The following is a 24432-nucleotide window of genomic DNA, read 5'->3' on the forward strand; positions in this document are numbered from 1 at the left end:
AGAGATCTTATCAGTGATAGGGACTTGAATGAAAAAAAGGGGGAAGGAATTTTGAAATATTTTATCAAAAAATGAGTATATTATATTAAAAGAGAAGAAGTAAATTCTGCAAAAGCGACAAAAAAGGCATTGAATGTTAGGTTTATTTTACCTTCGGTCTTCTAAATAATAGGTTAGATTTAAAATAAATTTTATCTATTTTTTGTTAGTTCGTATAATTTCCTTTCATATATCAAAATTTTGATGATCTTAGTGAAAATATTTATCTTTCCTGAGTAAATTAAATCTTTTCTTAAAAGATAAAAGTAGGGAAATTTCGAGGAATAATAAAATTTAGACGCGTTAATATCATTGATTAGATCTTTATTTTTCTAATTTCGTAATACGATTAATCCAATCTTCAATCTTAGTATTATTGAAGTTTGGATTGGATATCTTAAGTACAATTAATCCTAATCACGTATAAAACGTTCAACAATATTACTCTTTATTTAAAAACTAATCAGTCATACTCCATATACTCCTAAAAATATTTCAGTCGTTACAGTCATGCAAATCAACTTAAACGCTGATCAGAGTTTTGTTAAAAATTTGAGTTATTAACAAGAACGAAAAGAAAAAAAATATTCTAAACAAATTCAAAAAACGCGTGTGCTTCTAAGTGGCAGTCGTTGAGAATATTAAGAGTTATTGTATTTGATCGAGCGAAAGTGGAAGGTTTTAATAGATAGATAGATAGATAGATAGATGTATTTTTGGGTTAAAAAGTCTTTATCTTTGTTTGTTTTCATTCATTTGATTTGTTACGTTGATTATAATTATAAATTCCTCATTTTGATTTTGGATCTTACTTTTGCTCGATCGAACTTAACTCTTTCCTATAACAATCGATATTCAACAGTTTTCGTGTATCGCCTTGAATGAAGAATTCTACAGTAATCCTAACATACAGCTGATTCTACAGCAATTCTTCTTTCAATATTTTTCTCTATTCTGTATATATTTTAAACAAAGATACATAGTTAAAGACAATATAGTGGTGAAAATGATAAAAGTGAATGTAATTAAAATATATACACGTGTTAACTAAAAAATTTGATTAGATTATTTTTATAACCACATCTTAGTTATATTTCCTTAAAAAATATTATATAAAATCCTAAAATTTCGTTTCATTTCGTATGAGCAAAGATCATATTCCGGTGATTAAAAAAATATTGCTCCTTTTAAAAATTTTCTTCTTGTTCTTTTTTAACCTTATTATTATAGGATATGATAAAATCTTCTGAAGCATTTCTTCATCCAATATTTACGTAGTACAAAGATTATTAAATTTATCTGTTACAATATCGATCATTTTCTCAAAACTTATTGCTCGTTTGAATTCTCATTTTGACTTTCTACTTCTTCAATTCATTGCTTCACTTAATTCGAAATTATTCGTATTATTTGATTTAATACACTCGAGTCATTTTCTTATTGTATTAATCCATTGTGATTTCTCATTGTATTTTTCTTTTTTGTTTGCATCATAATTTCTTGGAAACTATTTGGATACAATGAAATTAAACTTATTAAAATTAAGATGAAAAATAAGATATTGCTTATTATATTATATAGAGAGCTTAATAAAAGATTGGAAATATTGATATGTATGTGAATAGTTATATTGCTATACTTTGTACGAGTATGAAAAATGGGAATATGTTTTACAATAATATGTATATAAATTTTCCAAGAAATACAATTTTCTAAAAATTGGAAGATGAGCAGTACAAAACATATATACGTATATGTTAATTAATGAGCACTGATTAACAAAATTCAAATTGATTATAATTAATTTAAAGTTTTTATAATTATATATTGTGCTCGTATAAAACAAAGAATGCAGTTTATAAAAAAAATAAGATTATTTCTATAAAGAAAATTGATATACCAAAAGTTTGAAATGTTGTACAAGATTACAACTTTAATGTATTTTCAATATATTAATTAAAATAATTAAAAAAAAAAAAAAAAGAATCGTTAAATCACAATGGATTAAAAAGTACAATAACCAAAAAGACGACTCGTTCATGCATTCACTTGCATACTTTATAGGGCATCCAAAATATCATGTTCTCTTATATCGTAATAATTTTCAGATACAAAAATAAACTCCATTTAGCTCACGAGAATATATATAAATATATATATGAAAAAGAATGAAACGAAATAAAAAGATCTCTTTTCAATAGATTCTAAATAGAGTATATGAAATGAGTAGAAGAAAAAAACATGGCGAATCAATAAAATAAAAATTCTAAATGATCTCGTTGGATAGCATGATCTATTGAATGCTCGTTGCAAAGGGAAACAAACATATACTTTAAGCGTAGGATTAAAGAAATTAGCGTATCTAGCTTCTCACTCTCGCGTGCATTCTCATATGAGTTCATATTATTCTTAAATTATTCTAATAGAAAAATTTTCCGTAAGATCTAAATGTCTCTTTGAAATCGAATCTCCATCTATTGAACACAACACTCGTTCTTTTTTTCTTTTTTTTTTTTTTTCTTTTTTTTTTTTTTCTTTTTTTTTTCTCCTCCCCTTTCTCTTAAAATAATATAATTTCTCGTAGCATAGCCCCGTAGCATGCTCGTTTTAATCGACTAGTCACGTGTCTTGAATGCACCTCTTTTTTTTTTTTTTATTTTTTATTATTACTTTTTAATTTGTTTTTCGAGTAGCATATTTATATATATATATATACTATTAAATTGTCTTATTTCCCTTCATCGTGCCCGTTTAGTTGGTCATTCGATCGCACGCGGTTCTTCGATAAAATCTTCATCGATTACGTGTCAAAGTTTGGCAGATATTTTATGCCAAAATCGATCATCGTCTTGTTATCTCTATATCATGCCCGTCCTGCGACCCGGGCAAACCGATGCGGCAATGTGACCAGCCAATTAAAGAGGAAGTTCAACGATAAGCCTTGGCCCTTTCTGCCCAAGCGAATAAATCCACACTTGGAATAGCTTCGAACATTGTACAGGACCTCAACTCGTTTCTGGTAAAAGAAAGAAAGATTAGAAGGAACGCGTTTAATTTTAGTTTTTTTTTTTTTTTTTTTTTTTATATTTATAGGATTTTGTATGAAATTTGATAGGGGAAAAAAAAACAATTAAAATAATGATAGTGTAAGCAAGGTAGTAAATTAAAGTATCAAGTGTTGGATCACATTTCATAGAAAGAAATATAGCTTCGAGCTCTTAAAATGTTTCAAGTGACATTTTTCGAACACGTGCGGCTAACGATCTTAGAATATGATTCTATATATATATATATATATATAATTCTACTATAAATATCTATTTACACATACAAATGAGACACAATATGAGACTTTTATCGCTTTTTCTCATAATCGTTATAAGTACGTGTAATTTGTAAGAGATATTTAAAAAAAAATAGATATAGACGAATGAATCGAGTATAAAGAGTATAAAACTCAAGAGTCGTTTGTTTACACGAGAGTTTTCTAACGATAAAACAATTGTGGATAGAATATCAACTTACTCTGCTTGTGGCCGGAGAAATACATTCGGTTGCATTCGGATAATATTGTTACCATTGTCGCAAAATATTCTTGCCAACGTTACATTGCGTATTTGTGCCAATTGCTCTGTAACAAAGTTTTCAAGAATTTCAATTTATACCGAATTTCCATTTTCCGGGAATGGCATTAATAAATCTCGCGGTCATTTCTTTGCGATCAAAATGCATTCACTCTCTTACCAGGTGTGAAGGGATGTGGCTGATACGCGGAATCATAGAAATATCTGTCGGTGCGACGAGTTCTTGAAAACTGTTCAAATATTAAACAGCGGAAGGTGGGGCCCAATAGTCCATCATCCACCGGTCTCTCGGCCATACCTCCGATAATAAGGTCTACGTCATCGGGATGAGCGTAAAGTGCGCGTAATTTCTTCGTCATCTGTTGATATTGCGCGATTATATTTTAGAATATAATAAAAATAACCGCGTGTATTTCGTTTTTCAAGAATAATTTTTGGAAATATCCCCTTTTCTCATTTTCAACTTTTCGATTTGGATTAATTCTCTGATAACTAATTAATAATTGCAAATCGATATTTTTTCGATTGAAAATCTCTTGGGATACGAAAAATACGTTTTGATAACAAAATATCATTTTATTATTAGAACGATTTTACCTCCATTGGAATGTGATCTAAGAAATCATCGAAGCTGTTCGCAGCGGGAAGGCCACAATATTTTCTGTAATGATTGTAACCGGGCAAGCCGTGATCACGGCCACGTTGAATGTCCAAGCTGATGGCATCCAGGCCCAAGCTATCCTGGCTCGCCGCGAATAATTTGCTCGTTACGTCTTCGATTATGCTTACGTCCATTTTCTGGCTGGTCTGAGTAGCCATTCCACGTAATAAACCGTCGAACACTTCGTCAGATTCGATTATAACCGGTTTGAAGAAGTATTCTGCCAAAGAAACTGTTTTGTTGATCTGGCGTTTGTCGTCTGTCAAACTGTAACACAAAAAATACATGATTACAAAATTAAAATAATGGTCGACAAAAAGATTAAAGAAAATATATATCCTCGAAATTAAAAATACCTTATTTTCCCTTGCATCAAAGAGGTGAGGAAGCGGAGAGCTGCCGTCGCGACCTCGTTGCTGATCGCTGGATCATCCTCGGAATTATAGTTACGACTGTAGCTATTTCCAACGGTGAGACCAACGGCACGCGTGTACCTTTTGCCCAGCAATATAGGTAGCCACTCTTTGTACGTGATGTGCTGAATTTCAGCAATCACTATACGCCTGGCTTCTTGAAACAGCGTCTCGTCTGACCAGTTAGGATTCAGCTCGGCAAGTTTGTCAGCTATTCTGTTGTGCTCGCGATGCCAGATTGTGTGTATCACGGCCAGTTGTGGATGCGTATTTACACGATAATCGCCTAAGTAATTGAGAGATACGTTCGATGAAATTTATATAAATAGAAACTTTTGAACCGAAGTAAATGTGGAAAGGCCAAATGTAAGAAGGTGTCTTTTAATTTAATTAAATGTTCATCATTTTACAAAAGATGAACGATATTTATTAATTAAAACACTTGCCAGAATTGTAACAATTTTTCGCACACGCGGACGAGATTTCATCCTCCCCGATTGGCAAGAATTCGTGATTATTCTCCTTGTGGACTCGTAAACGACCTCCTTCGAACTCACGGAGTTGACGAGATTTCTTCACTGTAGAACCATAGATCGCTGAACCATCCAAAAAGTGGCTCGCTTGATTCATCTGTTAGACGACGAGAAAAATATACTTGATCCTGGTCTAATAATTCTAATATACGCGATATTTCATTATTATCGTATATTATCAATTTTCAAGATATTTAATATGAAACAACGAAAATACAATTATTTCGTTATCCAGCTTCAAAACGCTGCGTTTAACGTAAGCATATTTTAATTAATAAAAATAACGAGATTTACGAATTACGAAGGAACGATTATTCGTTAAATGGATTCCAATGATAAGAATTTATTCGATGTATATAATAAAGAGAGTTACAAATAACCTGTTCCGCGGGTCCAAATGTGCATTCTGCCTTAAGAACCGGCAACGATCGCACGTAATTCATGCATCGTACGTAATGCTGGCCGTAAATAGGATCTCGATCAGGTACCATAATTACGGAACAATCAGGATGCACGTATCTAGGAGATAAAGTGTTCCCGTCTGATCGACAGCACGAGATTGGTTTTCCCGTCGACACTGTAAACGTAATAATTTATCAATATTTGCAATCGATACAAGTAGATATCGATTACAAATGAATTTTATATTATCAATTATTCGTTTCGCTTACCCATTTTGCGCATCGGGGTGTAAGAAATGTCGTTTGCAATGAACTGACCCCACTGCATCACTGTCAATGTTCTGCTGACATCCGACTGATCGTTGGGCGTCGACACAGCCACGCTTATGCTTCTTGCGCCTGGTAGCGGCTTTCTCGTGTGCCCCATGCGTCTCGGCTCTTGGATTCCTGATCGCCAAATAAAGCATTAGGCTCGTGCATTATCTCGCGACGCGTCGCCAAATCGGAGTAATATCACGCTACGTTCGAATTGAAACGAAAAAATTGGATTGATTTTTATCGGAAATTTGTCGATCAAACGAATAATTCGTATAATATACCGATGTATTATAACCGTTGAAACTCGGATCGAGGAAAAGTTTTCGAAGAATGGAAATGGATCATTATTATTATTACTCCGATTTCGACAAAATCTTCCGCTGTATACGTGTGAAAAATAATGTTCGTGCAGCGCGAGAGCGAGCAACAGTTCGCGATTCTGAACAATTGAAATCGAGGTTCCATTCCCTGCAATACGAAACTCGTTCTACTCCTACTCCTACAAAACCTGCCTCAGCACGCGACCGTTCAATTCATCAGAGACCAATCAGTGGACGATCATCGTATTTTCGAGATTGAATTTTAGAAACGACGATCTGCTCTTCGAATACGAATTAAAATTTCTTTTCTTTTCCTCTCGGATTCTGAACAACGCCGATTGACCTCTGAATCGATCGAGAAACGACGACTCTCGCGCTGCAGAGCAGTACAAAATACTTGTCTTCTACTTATTTTTTGTTTGACGTGATATTCTGATGCGTTATCGACGCTGAGAACAGAGATATTATCTTTCTTTCTTTCTTTCTTTTTTAATTACTCACATTCGTGTATTCACTCGATGATCGGTGATTTTCCATTTTCTAATTTGGCGCGACACAACGAGTGCTTGTTCGTTGCCTTTAAATAAAAAAAAAAAAAAAAAAAAAAAGGTAAAACAATCACGTCGAGAACGCTTACAGAAGGGATCGAGTGACTTAGACTAGGTGGCTGATGAAGGTGCCCAAGTGAGAAAGTCGAATTGGGAGATGATAATCTCGTGTTGTATAAATATAAGAGAAAAACTTTAATTTCAATTTGATTCAAGATCTCGAGAGAAACGATAAAATTGAGAAAAAGATAATAATGGGAAGGGCGCGGATGATACTCCCAATTTTCATTCGCCTGCCTCGGACACCTTTAACGAGACCCGTGTACCGCAATCAACAGAAAAAATATTTGAAACTAGTGTTACAATATAATAAATATGATACATTATTAGATATATCCGAATTAGTTTACATACACATTCTACTGCTGGATAGAATCTCCCGACCGGGGCACCCTATTGTAGGCAGTATTATTCACTGCTACACTCAGGCATTTTATGCTCTTATGTGCCTTATCGCACAACAACTGTAATGCAAATCACAGAATATAATTTGTTAAGCCAATCGACGAACGTGTGTTTTTTTTTTTTCTTTCTTTCTTTCTTTCTTTCTTTCTTGTCCATTAGCGCCCAAGGATAAGACAGTGTGTTCGTTTTTTTTTTTTTTTGTATGTGTGCACGTAACACGGATAGGGTGTAATAATTATTCGTCGAAATTGCGTCTATTTAATAATAAAACAGTATAGAAATTTTTTGAATAAAGGAAAAACGTGTGCTCACTGTTATGATAAAAAGAAAAGGTATTAATTAAAATTGTGAATACAATGGAAAAATTAATCGCAGAAAGACGTATCAATTTCGAATTAAAAACTATAGAGATATATAATTATCAAACGAAGTGAAAGATAAATCGATAGAATGGAAGAAAATCTTTGGCAAATCTATATTGAACGTAATAAATTGTTTGCTCGGTTTTTTTTTTTTTTTTTTTTAAATATTAAAAGTGATGATGCTAAATATCTTTGAACTGTTATATATATGTGTACACACATGTATATTCTTTTGGCTTTGCGTCTGTTGTGTGTGATATGCGTGTCGTGTGTGATGGTATATACTTTTGCAAGGTGTCGATATGAGGAGTAGGTGGGTTAGTAGGTCGAGGCTGGTAACTCGCGATATACCACCACCGTAATGACGAATATCGAATCATGAATATGAAAGAATCTTGCTTTGTTCGAGCAAGTTTTTATCGAAATTTTGCGGATTTTGTTATAAATATCTCAACGGCCGACGAATGAGGCGAGGAATTTTAAAAATGCATCCGAGTGATCGACGGATAACTTGCCATATGTTGTTGGCGAATCGAACGAGAATTTTGAACGATTTATGGAAGGAAAAACGTGATGAAAGATAAGAAAATAATCGAATAAACCTGCGATCGGATAGAGTTGGAATCGAAGGATTTTTTATTTTTAATTCATCGTGAGAATTGTGTATAACAAAATACGGTGTAAGTTACAGGGTGTCCTAGAATTAATAAAAATAATAATTCGTATGATATTTGAAGTTTCAATTTTTAATTCAATTCTCGATTATGTAAAAAGTAAAATAATTAGAAATCGTATAAAATAAAATTAGAATCACTTGTATGCATAGAAATGTGTATGAGTAATGTCCTTGAATTATTCTGCATAAATACATTAGACTGCTTTACATACGAGACACGAAGTACTTAAATCTTCATTTAAAAACAAAAAAAAAAAAAAATTTATCGTACTATTTATCGTTTCAGTAATATTATTAGTTATTTAGAAGCATACACGTATGCAGGCGTGTGAGTCAGAAATATTTGGAATCATTTAGCTTGTCTTAAATTTTTCACATGTTTTATAATTTAAGTATAAAAATTTATTATTGAAGGAGAATATCATAAAAAAAAAATAGAATATCATTCAATAATGATATATATATATATACATCTAAGTTTTATCAAATGCGTTCCAAAAATCTGTTCTTATCTTGTTGTTCGAAGAATTCTAGAGAAACCAAAGATCATACGCAATGTTTCATTTAAATCGATGTATGCAATAATTGGTTCATATTTGTGAAATCGTTGACGCGATTAAATTTTTTTGTAAGAATATGTAGAAAATATATATAAATATATATAAAAGAATGTTGTGGTAAAAATTTAATAATGTTTATAAAAAAATGTGTGACGAATTATAAATTAATTTATCCAAATATCCGATATATCTAACACTTTTGTTTCAAATATCCTCGATGTTATTAATAATTGAATATTGAAGATTTTTTCATTTAAACATTCTGTGAAACGTTCTGTATGAGAAGACTTTATTCAAATGTATAAAAACAGACAAGTGCGTTTCATGGATGACATATGAATAAAATATGAATTAATCGTAAAAACGATTTTTCATCATTCAGCTGCAATTCCTTTCATAAATTTTAAATCCAAAAGGATAATCCATGTTCAATTTGTTTGCTAGCATTTGCAGAATATTACTTGACGAATTAACGTGTATATTTATCGAAAGTATTAAGACACACGTTTCTAGGACACCCCGTATATGGTATTAATAATACAACAACCAAAAAATTATCAGTCTCTTCTCTCAGAAATCGGAATTAGAATAGACAGAAATTTGTCAAACGTGCACCATCTCCACATCACGGATGGAAAACACATCCTTATATCCCATAAGAATATAGATGCAAACAAATCTCTTCTTTCCTTTAACAAAACAACCGAGGAAATCGCATGTATAATTCGATGAACGTGATCGAAAGTATCCTTGGATCATCGGCCGTGATCTAAATCGTATTTAAATTAAAAGAAAAGAAACGAAATCATCCCCTTCGAGAAGAAATCCAACATCGTCGGTGATTACAACGACAAGAGAAAAAAAAAAAGGAAGAAACGATCAGACGACAAGAGGAGTGTCAGAGGACGGATACGTGAGAAGAAGGAGAAGAAGGAAGCGCCAAGCGTTCAGAGGCTGCAAATAATTGAACGATTATTATTCCACACAAATAACAAATATATGTCGATATATTCTTCTTTCCGTTTACTTCCGTTTCTTGCGTCCGTTCGAAAGTCCGATGGTTCCGTGAACGAGCGTTAAAACACTGGAAACGACGCGTATCGCGTTACGCTAACGAGTGAGAAAAAACCGATTCAAAGTGTGTGCCCAGCGAGGAACGAGATAATGATTCGAGCATACCGTAGGAATATTTTTTCGCGAATTTTTCTAAAAACGGGCGACGATTGTAGCGAAATATGGTAGACAAGTCTTTTTTTTTTTTTTTTTTTTTTTTTTTTTTTGCTGATCGTCACACGGTAGGAAACATCCTTACCGTCGAAGTACTGGGGGAAGAGAATTCTGGTGTACGCGGTCATCGCACTACCCCAGCTTGGATTTTGGACATTATTGCAACTGCCGTCGATGTTTCGGTACTTGGCCAGAGAGTTGCAGCCCTTGTGTCGCGATGACGGACAGGCTGAGTTCAACGGGGTCCCCTCCAGCGACAAGGTTGATATGAAACGAGCGCAATCGTCTTTGTCCAGGCCGAATCTGTAACAAATATCGATCGGTCCATTTGTTACACGTATCGCGACCACGATTGTAAATGTAGGCGTCCACGTATTTGGCTATATTTATTGGTGACAACATGCTACCATACGAATATATATATGGGGTATTATTGTCATTAAGGCTGTCAATTTGGGGGAGGGTAAGAAAAGATTTTGTGCTTCTGTATAAATTCAAAGATGGATCTATCACGATAAGTTTTTGCAAGAGTAATTTGTGTAATCGATTTGTTTAGTTAAGCGTGATATTGTATTCGAAGTGGCAATAATTTTTATTATTGCTATTTGATAATATTGAATGCTTAATAATGAAACAAAAAGGTTATAAGAATATGTAACGCTGATTGTGACAGGAACGATAAATTTTTTAACACTCTTGAAGTGTTTTATCAACGACGTTTGAATTATATGCTAGAAATTAGATAGGAGTATAGAGTATAAAAATTTTAATTTGTATTTTTTTAAATACGATTGCATACATTACCTTTACTTTTACATTGTTTTTTTTTTTTTTTAATTTGAAAATAATAATAATTTCCTTCTTATTTTTATTCGAGATATTTGAAGCAACGTGTAAAAAATTTTATGAAATGTACAATGATATTTAGTTTCATAAAATTTTTAAATGTAAAGTCTTATTTTACGTAAAGTTAGTTAATTTCACAAGGAATGTTCTCCATAATTTTAAAACACAAAATCATTCATCATCGTGTAAAGATGACGTACGAGGATCATTTATATATAAATTTATAAAATAGTATAACGTGGAAATTAAAAATAAACAGGAGATGATAAATGATTGAATGTAGAATGTCAATATTCAATTAAAAATTTTGAAGAAGAATTATGGTTAGTGAATTTTAGAATATAGAAGTAATATTTTACATCTTAGAGAATGAAGCACTATTAGGTGTTTTTTTCAGAAGATGGTTTCGAAATATTTTACAAATCTTATTTATTTTTATCTCGTCCATACTTGTATTTATATTTGCAATAAATAAAATATAATTATATATTATATTTTAATTAAACAAATGACAATGTTATAACCATCTTTTGATATCCCAGTAGGAAACAATTCTTTTAATGAACTGCTCATTGTGCAAAAAGGCATTTTTCTATTAGTTCGATGTTATAAGCGGAGCATTACAATAAAATAAATTCAATCGATATTTTGCGAACACAGCAAAAACTTTCGTTGAAAGTTTAAACGACAAATAGATATTATAAGATAATAGTTTTTAGTATTGAAATTGTAATGAAATATCTATAAATCTAAATTATCTCAATCGAAGAATAAGATTTCGAATTTTTAATATTGCACCATTTCATAACCTTTTAGATAAATAATCAAAATAATGATAATATTTAATATTATCGTATCATGATTCGTTCAAGATAAATAGAAACAACAAAAAGTGCTTATTTATTTACTCCAAGTAGATAATCGATAACGAAAAATTATTTCGGTGTATTGAATTTTTCCCATTGTAAACTTTTATAAAATATATATATATATATTTTTTTTTTATTATGCATTTCATATAGAAGATCCGTATATCGAATAGAATTAGATGAGAACATATAGATGAATGTTAATATAGAGTGAAATTCAATTCAATCAACATCAAGTGTTCAAGTAATATGAAATTCTCCCTTTTTAAAAAAAAGAATCTTCCTTTTGCACAATTTCCTCCAGATGATATATATTAAATACGATGTTTCTTTCTTTTTTTTTTTTTTAACGAACTTTCCACTTTAAAGAAAGATTCAGCGTTCAAAAGTAACTACAACATAATATATCGATATATTGATAACTCTTTACAATTCCCATTATCGATGTTCAAAATAATCGAGTTGAATCGACTCGACTGGAAAATAAGCAACCCGTAAATCTTATCGGGCGAAAGAAGATAGATTGCGATAAATTACGTTTAAACGCTGAATTAATCCCTAAGGCGACATTCACCAGTAAGGAAACATCCTGTATAGACATATGTGTCTCAGTCGAAACTGAGAGTTTCGACCTAAGAGGTATATAAGGTTACCTGTGACAGCTCTGATGAAGGAGATAGGACGAAGCTTTCATCGCCACTATGGCGTCGAGGCCTCTCTCGAAAGCATCCTCGGAAGGATATGAATCAAGGAATTGTTTTCCAGCCGGCGTGTGAGCCATCAATTCGACGCCAGCATTCGCGATATTCCTTTCGAGGGTGCTCATACGATCGACCAAGCTTTGCGCGAAACTGATCGAGTTGTTCAAGACCGCTTCGTCAATGTGAGGGTAACGCCGATTATGGGTACGACCCGTGTCTACGACGCCGCCCTCGTAAGGGTAGTTTGTCATCGGCAAACCTGAAAGGATACCTTTAAAAACGTCGGTAAAAAAGGAATTCAATCAATTCAACCGGATTGTACGCGGTATCCTATTTTAAGTTTCGTTTCTCTTTCTCTACGAAATTGTTGTTCAAAACAATTTGTCGTTTCGAGGCACAAAGATATATCGTGGAGGAAAAGTACGTATAATTATTTTTTTCTATTTCTTGCAGAACTGGTAACGTTTCTAAATTGTGTTTACGTGCAAGATAATGTATCTTCTCCAATTTTGCGTAAGTTTTATCTAACGGATAATTATTGTTTGTGGCTAAGTAGTGTATTATTTAATGTAACAACGCGTAACGTGGAAGAGATAAATGTTGATGAAAAGAATCTTTTATTGAAAAAAATATTGTATTCTTGTTTTTAACGTTTGTTTCTGTATTCAGATAGGATTGTATTATAGAATTATATTATTGTCGTTATGAGTATTTTGAAGTATAATTAAAATACGAGTATTAAAAATTTTTTTTTACATAGTTTGATAGAATTTCAAATTCTAGAAAAGATGCGAACACAATTTGTAAAACAGCATTTGTCACAATTGTGTTCGTTATTTATTTCATTTAAATATCATTTAAAAATAAAATGATTATCAATAATATTAGATATTTCATAATTATTTTAATTAGAAATTGATGTTTGATAATCGTAACTATATAAATCTATTTTAGAGTAAGAAAATTGCAGGAAAACAAATGATAGATAAAGTGATAAAAAGTATCTTATTTAAAAAGTAAACATTTCTTCGTGCTCCTCCTCTCACTTCGAAATGTGAAATTCAATTGAACGTTGCAAAATTATCAAACACATTTCTAATTCTAATAATTATAGTTTCAATAATATTTTACAAATACAACAAACAATGTTAAGCAATTGCATATTTTTACATTACTTTTTTTTTTTTTTTTTTTACAATACTTTCACTTACACTGATTTGATTTTTGTCAAAAGATGACGTATTTGATCCTGGATGGACCATTTAAGATGCAATTTATTATTAAACGTGTAGAACGAAACAAATAAGCAAATTCTAACAAATAAAATATTTATATAACAATGATAATCGTCCAATAGTAATCGATAGTAGTAATCCAGGATAAAATTTATCCTTATCTAAAACACACTGCAATTCGCGATTAAAATTTTCTTCATTAAAAAAAAAAAAAAAGAAAAGAAAAACAACAATATAATACGTAAAATGGAGGGAAAATGGACAACTTACCTGTATAACTGGCAAGATAGTTCTGCAAAGAAATTGGCAATTTATAGGCACCGATCGTATGCGTATTTCCAAGGAATCCCATGGTTTGTAGAGAGACCCATAGGATCGCCAAGGTAGCCACGGAACCTGCCATTAGGCCACCAGCTGCACAAAAAGACAATTAAACAATTCTTTATAGCATGCGTATTTCTATCGAAATATTTTGACTAAATTGATTCGTACGTATTTATAGAACTAATCGAAATGAATTTCCTTTATCGCGAAAAACTACGACGCAATTGTTATTACCTTGAAGTGGTTAGTTGAGTCATTTCGATTAATAGTAACAAACGTGCTTTTGTTTGTTTGGTACAATAATTCAAAAAGATTTGAGATTTATTGTAATGATTAATTGATCGAAACCGTTACGTGGAATACTTTTTATAAGATTTCGATTTTGTCTTTGATTTTTCTTTTTTTGTCGATGTTGATACATCGCGTCTACTTATACACGAAAGGATATGAATACATATATATAAAATCAAGATATATTATTATCTTGATATTTTCTGTATTCTTTATTTTAAATTTTCGATTATTTAAAATAATTCGGTTTATTATTTGTAAATAATTCACTTTTCAAAATAATTAATATTTATTTATAATTTATCTTCATTTACATTCTCTATTTGTTATTTTCATTTTAAATCAAAATTGCATATCTTCTTTTTCGATCGTCCTATATATTCGATTCATGTAATTTAGGATCGTGTATTTAGATCTTTTTGGGTGAAATTGAAAATTGTTATTGTAACACAAAAATTGAATAAATTGTACAAATTATTCTAGTAATTATGATTGTAGAATATTGTTCATTCCACATCACTTTTAAGATAGTGAAATGGAGTTTGAAAGAACATTGACGTCATTGATAGTAAGGTTATCAACGATATAAATTTAATTCGGAATTAATATAATTATAGAATTTTATTTTTTACAATAACAACGTCAAATGACTTTATTAATTTTATCTTATGTTTAACTTATACTACGTGACAGTAAAAGAGATTATAATTCTTTTATAATTAATATGAAATACATATAGGAAAGTATATAAGTGAAATAAGTTTAAAAAATCGAAAATAAATTTTTGAGAATGTCATCACATCAAAGTTAGACATAAAACATTTGAAATTTGTCCCCATCTTTAATTTCATCTCTTTTATTTTTATCATGAGAAAATGAGATCAAAGGTCTATAAATTTTTTGAAAAATATTGATTTTTAAAATCGTTTAATTTTCACAATTAAATTTTATACCAATGAAGCAAGAAATATAATATATTTATATAATAACGTATTCATCGAATTGAAAAAGAGCTATAAAAAAGTATATCAGAATGACATAGCATCAACAATTTATTTTTATATAATTTATTATCGTATTTCATTTACTCGTACGATTAGAAATAATGTTTAAATATTTAAAAAATAGTGTTTTGAAATATTTCTAGATTTGTTATCATTAATAATGTATTACCTTATTTTTTATTTGTAATTTCGTCTAATTGATTATAACATTATATTTTTCATTTAGACGAAATCATAGAAAAGAAAGATAAGGTATTAATTTCAAAAACATTTCTTGCGACATATAAAACTCTATTATTAAATTCTATTGAATACCCAACAAATTTCTTAATACTTATCAAAATATTTGTAAGATTTGATTTCAAAATTGGTAATGTCAATTAAGTAATTTCAAATAATAATTTTTAAATAATAAATATTACTTTGGATATAGAAGCAAACAAATTTATTAATTTTCAAAGTTAAAAAAATAATTGTTTCAAGCGTTCAACGTTCTTCACTAGTTTTTAGCAATTTTTAAATAATTTTCAAAAAAAAAAACCATTAACGAATAAGTTGTTTGAATTGTTAACATTCTTCTCATTTCATCAATAGACGAATTAAATCGATAAATCTCATTATACTTGTTTTTAAAAAAAGACACAATTTTTCATTTATAGTTAAGAACGACAATTTTCAGGATTATTCAGTTTTTTACCATGTTTTCAATTATCAGCAAAATGTTGTATCGAAATTTGCCGCGTAACTTCTTTTATAAGTACACACTCGTGCATACTCTTATAACCACGTGATTTTCAATATTACGTAGTTCAATTGTTTACGAGAAATTCTACGTTCTTAATACTTCCTTGACTTTAATTTAATTTTGCTTCATACGCAAGAACGATTGCAAATTGATGGCGCCTTCGTTCTATCGCATCACTTTTCGTTATAATGTATGCGTATACATACATCAATATTCATTATACGTCGTTTATTAGACGATATATCTCTTCGACTTTAACTCTGCCTTTTTTCTCCTATTTATTTTCCACTTGTCTTATAATTTTTTTGTTGATTTATATATATATATATATGGATACTTAAAAATATTTGAAATTGAATATCTGTATAATTTTCAACGCTTTAGATAGAATCATAATAACTGCTGATAATAACGCTGTTGATAATATTATCGAACAATAGTTCATTAACAACAACTACGTAGTTATAAGATATTATAAGATATAAGAAATGTTTGAACAATATAAAATGATCAATAAATTTTTTTTTCTTTACTTGGATCTTCATACTGTACACAAAGTCACTTGCAGTCACTAGAATATTTATAGTTACTTTATATGAGCTTGAAATACACGTAAAAGGGAGAAAAAAATTGCGATTTATGCGTTAATTATGACAAATTATGTCATGTTATATCGTTTGAAAATACACAAACATTTTTTTGTAACGATGTATAAATAAGAAATCTTATTGAACTTTATTCCGATATTTTACTATTGGTGAATAGTAAATTATTAGAATTTGTATAAATATAAAAGTTTTTAATTTTATCATCATTATATATATTTAAACAAGCAAGATAGAAATAGATAAAAATATAATTTTAGACAAATAGATGAAAATAAATTTTTCATACGAAAAGAACTATTATAGTTATGAATGAATTAAATTACATTCGATTTTTTTTTTTTTTTATTTCATTTCTAAGATAATTCGTGAGATAGTTCGGAATAGAATCACAAATTCTGTATCAATTCTGTAAAAGAATAACTGGCAACGATCCAATTTCCATCTCATTTCTCTTTGAGAAAACCGAAATGACTTTTACTGAAATAGTATTATAAGAAATCTAAATTTAGTAGTTTCCAGAATAAATAATCCAGTTCTTAGCTTTGATTTCACGATCTCTTACCTCCTTTCAATTCTATATTTTCCATTATCATTTTCTTTAACAAGATCTAGTAGTAGTAGAATCTCGTGCTTTCAGCATAATTTTTAATCCAATGGAAGTTTGAAAATCATATAAGCAATCATATAAGTTGAATTGATAATTCAAAATGGAATTATACCACAATTCTATATTATTTTAAATTATTTACGAAGAAATTATTTTGAGAAATTCATATATATAGAATATCAATTTCCAAAATAATTTCTATACATGATTTATACTATTAAATACTATTAAAATTATCTAATCGTTTCTGTTTTCTCTTTTTACAAATATAAATCGAAAATATTAACAGAAATGAAAATATTCTTCTGCATCTTATCTTCTTTCTTCATATCTTTCGGTTTTACAAACATAAACAATAGATCTTTTATTTTTTGAAACAAAGTTACAAAGTGAGCGTAATCGTATTTAAATTTAGTCGCGTCTATCGAGAATGATTCATTACATATCCTGATTCGTGAGAACGGAAATAGTGTCGGAGGTGTGATTTGTTTAAAAATCACGCAAAATGAAAATGCGAATTTAAATGTAATTGTGCAGAACAAACAACGTTCTTCTATTTTTTTTTTTTTTTTTCTTTTTTATCAGATGATTCGATATTTTTGCGCGCACATCTCGCGAGATATGTGTTTATAAAATGGATGCCATATGTTGCTATAAAATACGCATTTTTCACGCCTCTTCTCTATCAGTACGTTGAAGATGAGTCTTCTTCGTTACATCATGGTATATAGCTCAAGTTACAACGGTTATTACAATCATTACTTTAATAAACCGAAATACGCTTAATGGTCTCTCTAATAATATAAAGAGTAATCTTTCAATTTTATTTTATTATATTGTAAAATATTTCAGAAAAAGTTTAGAAATTGAAATTAGAAATATTGAGAATTGAAAGATTGGAGATTACAATTTGATAATAATTTTTAGTATTTATAAAGTGAAATTGTTGTTTAAATTATTAAAATTTAGTGTTAGTTTACATAATTATATTTCTTCAAATTAAAATTCAAATTAATTTTTAAACTAATATCATATAGTATTATTAATGCTGATATTAGAATATTATTAATATCCAAATATATATTGTAATTATATAAACTTATTAATTATTCTTTAACGCTGTATATCGTTTCTTTTGTATAATGCATATTAATCTAAAACGAATATACAACGCATATGGAGGGCAAATGTTTCTCAATATGTATTATATCATCATTATTAATTCAAACACTTGTACGATTATTATTAGGATATTAAATTAGCTGCAATTTTTTAAATTGTTTTCTAAAATAATAGTAACCGTAATTCAAATCCACCGTTATAGCGTGATATTAGTTTAAAAAAATAATTTATTACTTATAATTTATCATGATATCAAAATTTCCATTTCAGTTTCTTAATGAGTTTTTTTTTTTCATTTATCGTTTATCATTTGATCGTATAGAAAGATATTTTTTAAATTTTTTACTGCGTATTTTTCTTCTTCTTTTTTTTTCATATTTTTCAATCAATAATATACAGTGGTAAAATACGACAAGATATTTTAATTTTAAAATATTTCTTTTTCTGACACGAAAATTCACTTTCTAACTACTGTATATACATATATTCACTATCATACTATGTTTGAATATAATGTTAGAATATTTTGCATTATACATTGATATTGATATCTTTTTTAAAAATTAAAAAATTTTTATGTTTATAATTTATAGAATCAAATACATATAAATATAAGTGCAATCGAGATATTGATAAATGACTAAGTGTTTTAAAAAATACTATCTTGACCTAGATAACATTTCAGATACGAAAAATCAATATTATTGTTTGTACTTAACATTTTTTTTTTTTTTTTTTTCTTCTTTTATTTGAAATTCCAATGGAAGTTTCAAATTCAGTTTAGCTCATGTTCATTTTCATACAAATATATGAATAATTTAAATCATTTGTAATGTTTGCACGAGAGACGAGAAGTTGTTAGTAATCAACTCCAATCCAATTTTTGCTATGAAAAATTTGGTCAACTTTCTTTCAATCTTAACTCTTGATTCCGCAGATTTCGTAAAGTTGACTTAATATTTAATTTAGCAATTTTTTCCATTGTATGATATGAGAATTTGAACACACGTTGTATAGAATAATTCGTTTGGATTCTGAAATTACCGGTCGAATTCCCAGGACGTGTGTCTCAATATTTACTTTCATAATATTGTCTTCAACTTGTCTGTCTTGTTATTTATATATAAACATACTCGAATAAAAAAGTTGTACGATAAAAATTAAAAATCTAATATTTTTCAGATTACTACATAATTGAAATTTCTTCCTTAGAATTGAAAACTATTGTTTTCTTTTTAATGCCTATACTTCGAATAAGAAATAAATTAGTTGCATTAATATTAAATTTATATATTCAAGTGGTATATCGTATATCTACCAGTGCAGTAGTACGAGGTGAACGAGTACAATACTCTGAGAGATAAGTAGCTACATTCTATATTTCATAACAGTAACAAGATACTGTACTAGAGAAAATACTTCGAGTATAGAAATCATAATGAAAGAATCAATATAAAAAAAAATAATAAATAATAATAAAGTATAATACCTGCAATACAATGTTAGATATCTCGAATTTTCTGTTTTCTAACTTTCACAATGTTAAAATATATAATCGAGATAGAATATATATTTTATTGCAGATTACTCTCATTATTTTAAGTTAGAAAAATTGTATTAATTTGCAACAAAACAAAAATTTACAAAACGGTCGTTATCATAAGAATAAATATTTTAAACACCGTACGCTTTTATTGAAATATTGAAAATGATATTTTCTTTCTGCGTCTGTTATTTTGTAGGCCAACTAAATTAACGGAACCGAACATTCTAATAAAACATGAGGATAAAATAAAATTAAATCGCTAAACATTATTCCTCGCGTCTTACGATAATATGATTATCTTTTAAAAATGTTTTTTAAAAATGTTTAAATTTAGAAAAAAATCACAATAACTAAATCAACAAAAAGTAAATCAAAATTTATTTTGGACAAACTTTGCTTATTTAAAGAATTAAAAATATATACTCGAATATTTAAATTTTACGTGTATACAAAATGTACAATTGTTTGCTTCTATAATAAAAATCACGAAAACCTTACGTGTACATCAAGATACCAGATAATAAAAGGCATTGATTACGAGCAAATATTTAAAATATAATGAGACAGACACATTACCAGACACGTGATCCATAGGCTTCTCCAATCCGTGCATCGTATAGGCCCAGCGATTATTGTCCACTGGTGCAATAAGAAACATTCTCAGCGCGCAAAAGCGGAATAGCAATGTTCGCGGTTAGATACGATATTTCCGTTTTATCGACACATCCAATACGAATCTTTCTATTAATTTCGACGCGCACACGAGTTCAGACGATTGGTCAGACAGAAGGAGAAGATTTTCCTTCTGATAGAATTTCAAATAAATTAGACCGGTTTCGTTAATGAACTCGTTAGTCGGAATCGATACTCGTTGGAAACTGCTTGTACAGGTGCATTCACCTTTGGCAACTCACGGCGGAGTGGAAAAAGTATTTCGCGAATACGCTTATGAAAACTGGCTGCTGAGGACGAGCCGAAGAGCGTATCCAAGTTGGACTGAAGACGACTGAACACGAGCACCGCGTTTACAGACTACAGAATTCTCTCTATCCTCTCTCTCTTTTCTATTCAACCCCCTCTCTCGCGCTCGCTTATTTACCGAAGCTCCTACACATTCTCGTAATATTCTATCTTTGTCGCTCGCGTTTAACACGAACGAACCTCAGTTGTTTCTGACGCTCTTGCAATGTATTTTCTGGAGCTTATTTCTTTGAAAGTTACGGGTCTATGTATCATACTTGAATGCTTTATACACACTATATATATATATCTATATATTTACAGGGTGTTTTGTTCTTTCTTTCTTTCTTTTTTTTTTTTTTTTTCTCTTCACAGAACGTTTCTGATCCTTATTGATAAAGTCAGTATTTCTTCTCAAGCGTATACGTTGCAGCTGTATACGCATTAATAAAAAGATTCCACGTATATTTATTATTATTTGATACATCCTCCTCGTACGAATTATTATATAAAATGATATTTCTTTTAATACTTGATGCGTAATAATGTGAGATTATTTTATATGTTGTATAACTACTTTACAACACGTTTATATTTCCATATACTTCCAGCTCATGTTTCTTTTTTGCTTTTCTCATACTGCGTTCCATGCACTTTGCCTGTCTCACTCTCACCTTCTCTGGCATCCCGCATACTTCTTTTCCAACTATATATATTGTATATCTCTCTTTACTTTATCAGCTTTCGCGAAATATATCTTCTATTCTCTGACAATATACATAACCGGTGTATCTCTCTCAGTTTTTCGATCAAATGCACATCTCTCTTTCTCTCTCTCATTCTTTCTCTCCCGCTCTCACTCGCTTCTGCACGTACACAATATTCCGTATACTTCCCATATAGTGTCTCTTTTCCATTTATTCACTTGCATATCGCTGTGTCTCTCTTGTATGCACGGCACACAAGGTAGCTCCCCACCACTTTTACACTTGAGCTCTTCCCCCACCTGCCTGTATTCCCATCTCGCTCAATCGCTATCCCCATCCCTTTCCCACTTACGCTATCTTACGTTGTAGAACGAATTTTCCGTCTTTGTTTTACCAACGGCAACGATTCCTCGCATTCTACGCGCTTACTCGCGTACTTGCTCGCTTCGTTCGTGGGACCCCACTATCAGGATAGGGTCACCTTATTCGGTCGAAGAAAAAAACTTCTATCACTCGGTGAGCACGTGCTCGTCCCGGCCCCCCACCCCTCGTTCCCCGCTGCATGTCAGCTCCCTAAGCGTGTTCCAGGTTATCGCTGCCGATTCTTCGTCGCATGATTTTCTGTTTATTAAACCGAAGGATTCAGAAATGCGTATTTCATATATTTTCCAGAAAAATGCTAATTGTTTCTTAGATTTTTTCCTTTTTTTTTTTTTTTTTTTTTTTTTTTAATATCTACGAATACGTTTTATCTGTTAAATAGATGAGAACATAGATGATCGATATTACTTTTGCTTCGATGAAATTGGAACAGGTTTGCACGTAGTCATTATATCAATTGCATTGAAATTAAACTTATGATCGGATAATTTGAAAATGTAGTTATTTATTGATTTTCTTCGAGGGAAATGAAATGATGGTTTTTCCAATTTAGTTGGAAATATTTTTATTATTTAAACGTATAATAAATCCTTTTTTAGCAGTTTACGTAAAAAAATTTACTTGATCTGCTTGAAAATTATAAAATATGAATGTATTTATATATTAAAAAATAATGTTTCTAATAAAACATTATTTTGATTATTTATTTTTTAAAATATATAATTTTGTTAAAAAAAAAATATCTCGAAATAGGATTATTATTTGTAGTATTCAAGTCGTGGATTTTTATAAATATCCAATTTATACAGCGAGTATACTGAAAATAATTGTACAGAGAATAATTTTACATGTAGAAATGTGAAATTGGCTGATTCTCGAATCAATTATATGACGATAAGAGATTATTCTACATATGAGAACAATTAAAAATTGTACAATAATATTTTATATCATTGTTTAGAGAAAAAATTACACGGTCGTATAATCAAGAAATTTTCAAATTTCTTGGAAATTAACATTTGAATGAAAAAAATATTTTATTCTACATTTTCTCATTTTCACATTTTCACGTACTAATAAATAATTCACTCATATGCAATTAGAAATCCGTCACTTTCACTTGTACTTAAACAATTTTCGAATTTAATTTAAACGAAAACTTGAAACGAAAGAAATTTATTATTTCTCTTTTTCGATTTATTTTTACACATAAAATCATCCCTTGCTCGGTTGTATCATGATTTTCAGTATACTCTACAAGACAGATGTAACGTACGAATCCAAGGATCATTCAATAGCGGTGAAGAAACTTCGAAAGGTTTGGATTACTATACCTTTTGTCAAAAGACCCTTTCTATTATTTGTAAGCATACCCTCTTATTGTGATACAAATTTATGGTACCCTCCAGAGAATCCCAGTACTTTTCCACTGCTTTCACTATGATATTTCCGTCCTGCGCAGTACTGATATTTACACGATAGAACAAAATGGGAGTAGAGAAATGCGCAAACGCCATTATTAAATCGATGTTGTGTGACCATTAGAACCGATAAATAATTTTAATCAATGTTTATGTATGTATTGTTCTGTTCTGTTCTTTGATACGAATATAATTCTCTATTCTCTTCAGAAAAATATAATGTAATAAATAAAGCTATTCGTTTAATAGTGGCGGACTCAAAGAATTAAAATTTAAAGGATAAATATTTCAAAAGTTTATATTTTTTAAAAATGAATAAATTTTTTTGCCAACAATTTTTTATCAAGCCATCTCTTATTCGTGTTTTTGTGATTTCAATTATATTCAACATATTGATTGAAGTCACTATACTGAAAAATTATAGTCAGATCTATGTATTTTCATTTTCTACAATTCTTCGATACTCGGGTTTAGAATATATACACAATGAAACAAAATGTTATTCATTTTCTCAAGTAACTCAAATTAAGAATGAGAATTGTGTCACTAGCTCAATCCATCTATAAAACGGGCACAGTTATAAATAAGAGGGTGTTAAGTCAATTGAAACTTAACTATGGTTATCACTAACTTGATCAATTGAATTCTTTGTACAGAAAATAAAAAAAATCAATACAGAATATCATGGTAAATTTTGTTTCGAGAATTAAATTACACTACGAGATTCAAGGATGAAATTTGATATTAAATATATACTTTTCTTCGTCACATGTAATACAAAATTAAATATTACTGTGTAATTCGAAGAAAACCTTATCTAAGTTATGGAATTTAAATTTCATTCAATTGTAATTATAATTTTAATTGTAAAAATGTTTCTAATTAAAAAATATTTTTAAAAAAGTGAGTTTAGATGGAAAGATATGATAAAATATAATGATAAATAAATTGTGCCATA

At 29.8% G+C, this 24432-nt stretch overlaps 1 protein-coding gene across 7 annotated transcripts in view; it reads right to left on the minus strand.

Moving 5' to 3' along the window:
• Positions 1 to 346: 346 nt before the first annotated feature.
• The window catches only part of LOC100871306 (peroxidase), a 31822-nt gene continuing 7736 nt past the window's right edge, over positions 347 to 24432 (minus strand). For 2 of the 7 annotated variants that reach the window (XM_012487605.3, XM_012487601.3), the window contains exons 2-12: positions 14029 to 14172; positions 12476 to 12782; positions 10193 to 10410; positions 5902 to 6078; positions 5611 to 5807; positions 5144 to 5327; positions 4641 to 4983; positions 4221 to 4551; positions 3784 to 3982; positions 3565 to 3670; positions 347 to 3055 (exon numbers count right to left, since the gene is read on the minus strand). In XM_012487605.3, the coding sequence (XP_012343059.1) occupies positions 2968 to 3055; positions 3565 to 3670; positions 3784 to 3982; positions 4221 to 4551; positions 4641 to 4983; positions 5144 to 5327; positions 5611 to 5807; positions 5902 to 6078; positions 10193 to 10410; positions 12476 to 12782; positions 14029 to 14161 (2283 nt within the window). In that variant the 5' untranslated portion in view covers positions 14162 to 14172 and the 3' untranslated portion in view covers positions 347 to 2967. Of the gene's footprint in view, positions 3056 to 3564; positions 3671 to 3783; positions 3983 to 4220; positions 4552 to 4640; positions 4984 to 5143; positions 5328 to 5610; positions 5808 to 5901; positions 6079 to 10192; positions 10411 to 12475; positions 12795 to 14028; positions 14173 to 20581; positions 21042 to 23387; positions 23507 to 24432 lie in introns of those variants that run through there. The other 5 variants (XM_012487604.3, XM_012487600.3, XM_012487602.2 and 2 more) reach the window with 4 other exon arrangements.

The sequence above is a fragment of the Apis florea genome, unplaced genomic scaffold, assembly GCF_048593485.1.
Source record: "Apis florea isolate Af1SG1 unplaced genomic scaffold, ASM4859348v1 contig_3036_pilon, whole genome shotgun sequence".
NCBI lineage: Eukaryota > Metazoa > Arthropoda > Insecta > Hymenoptera > Apidae > Apis > Apis florea.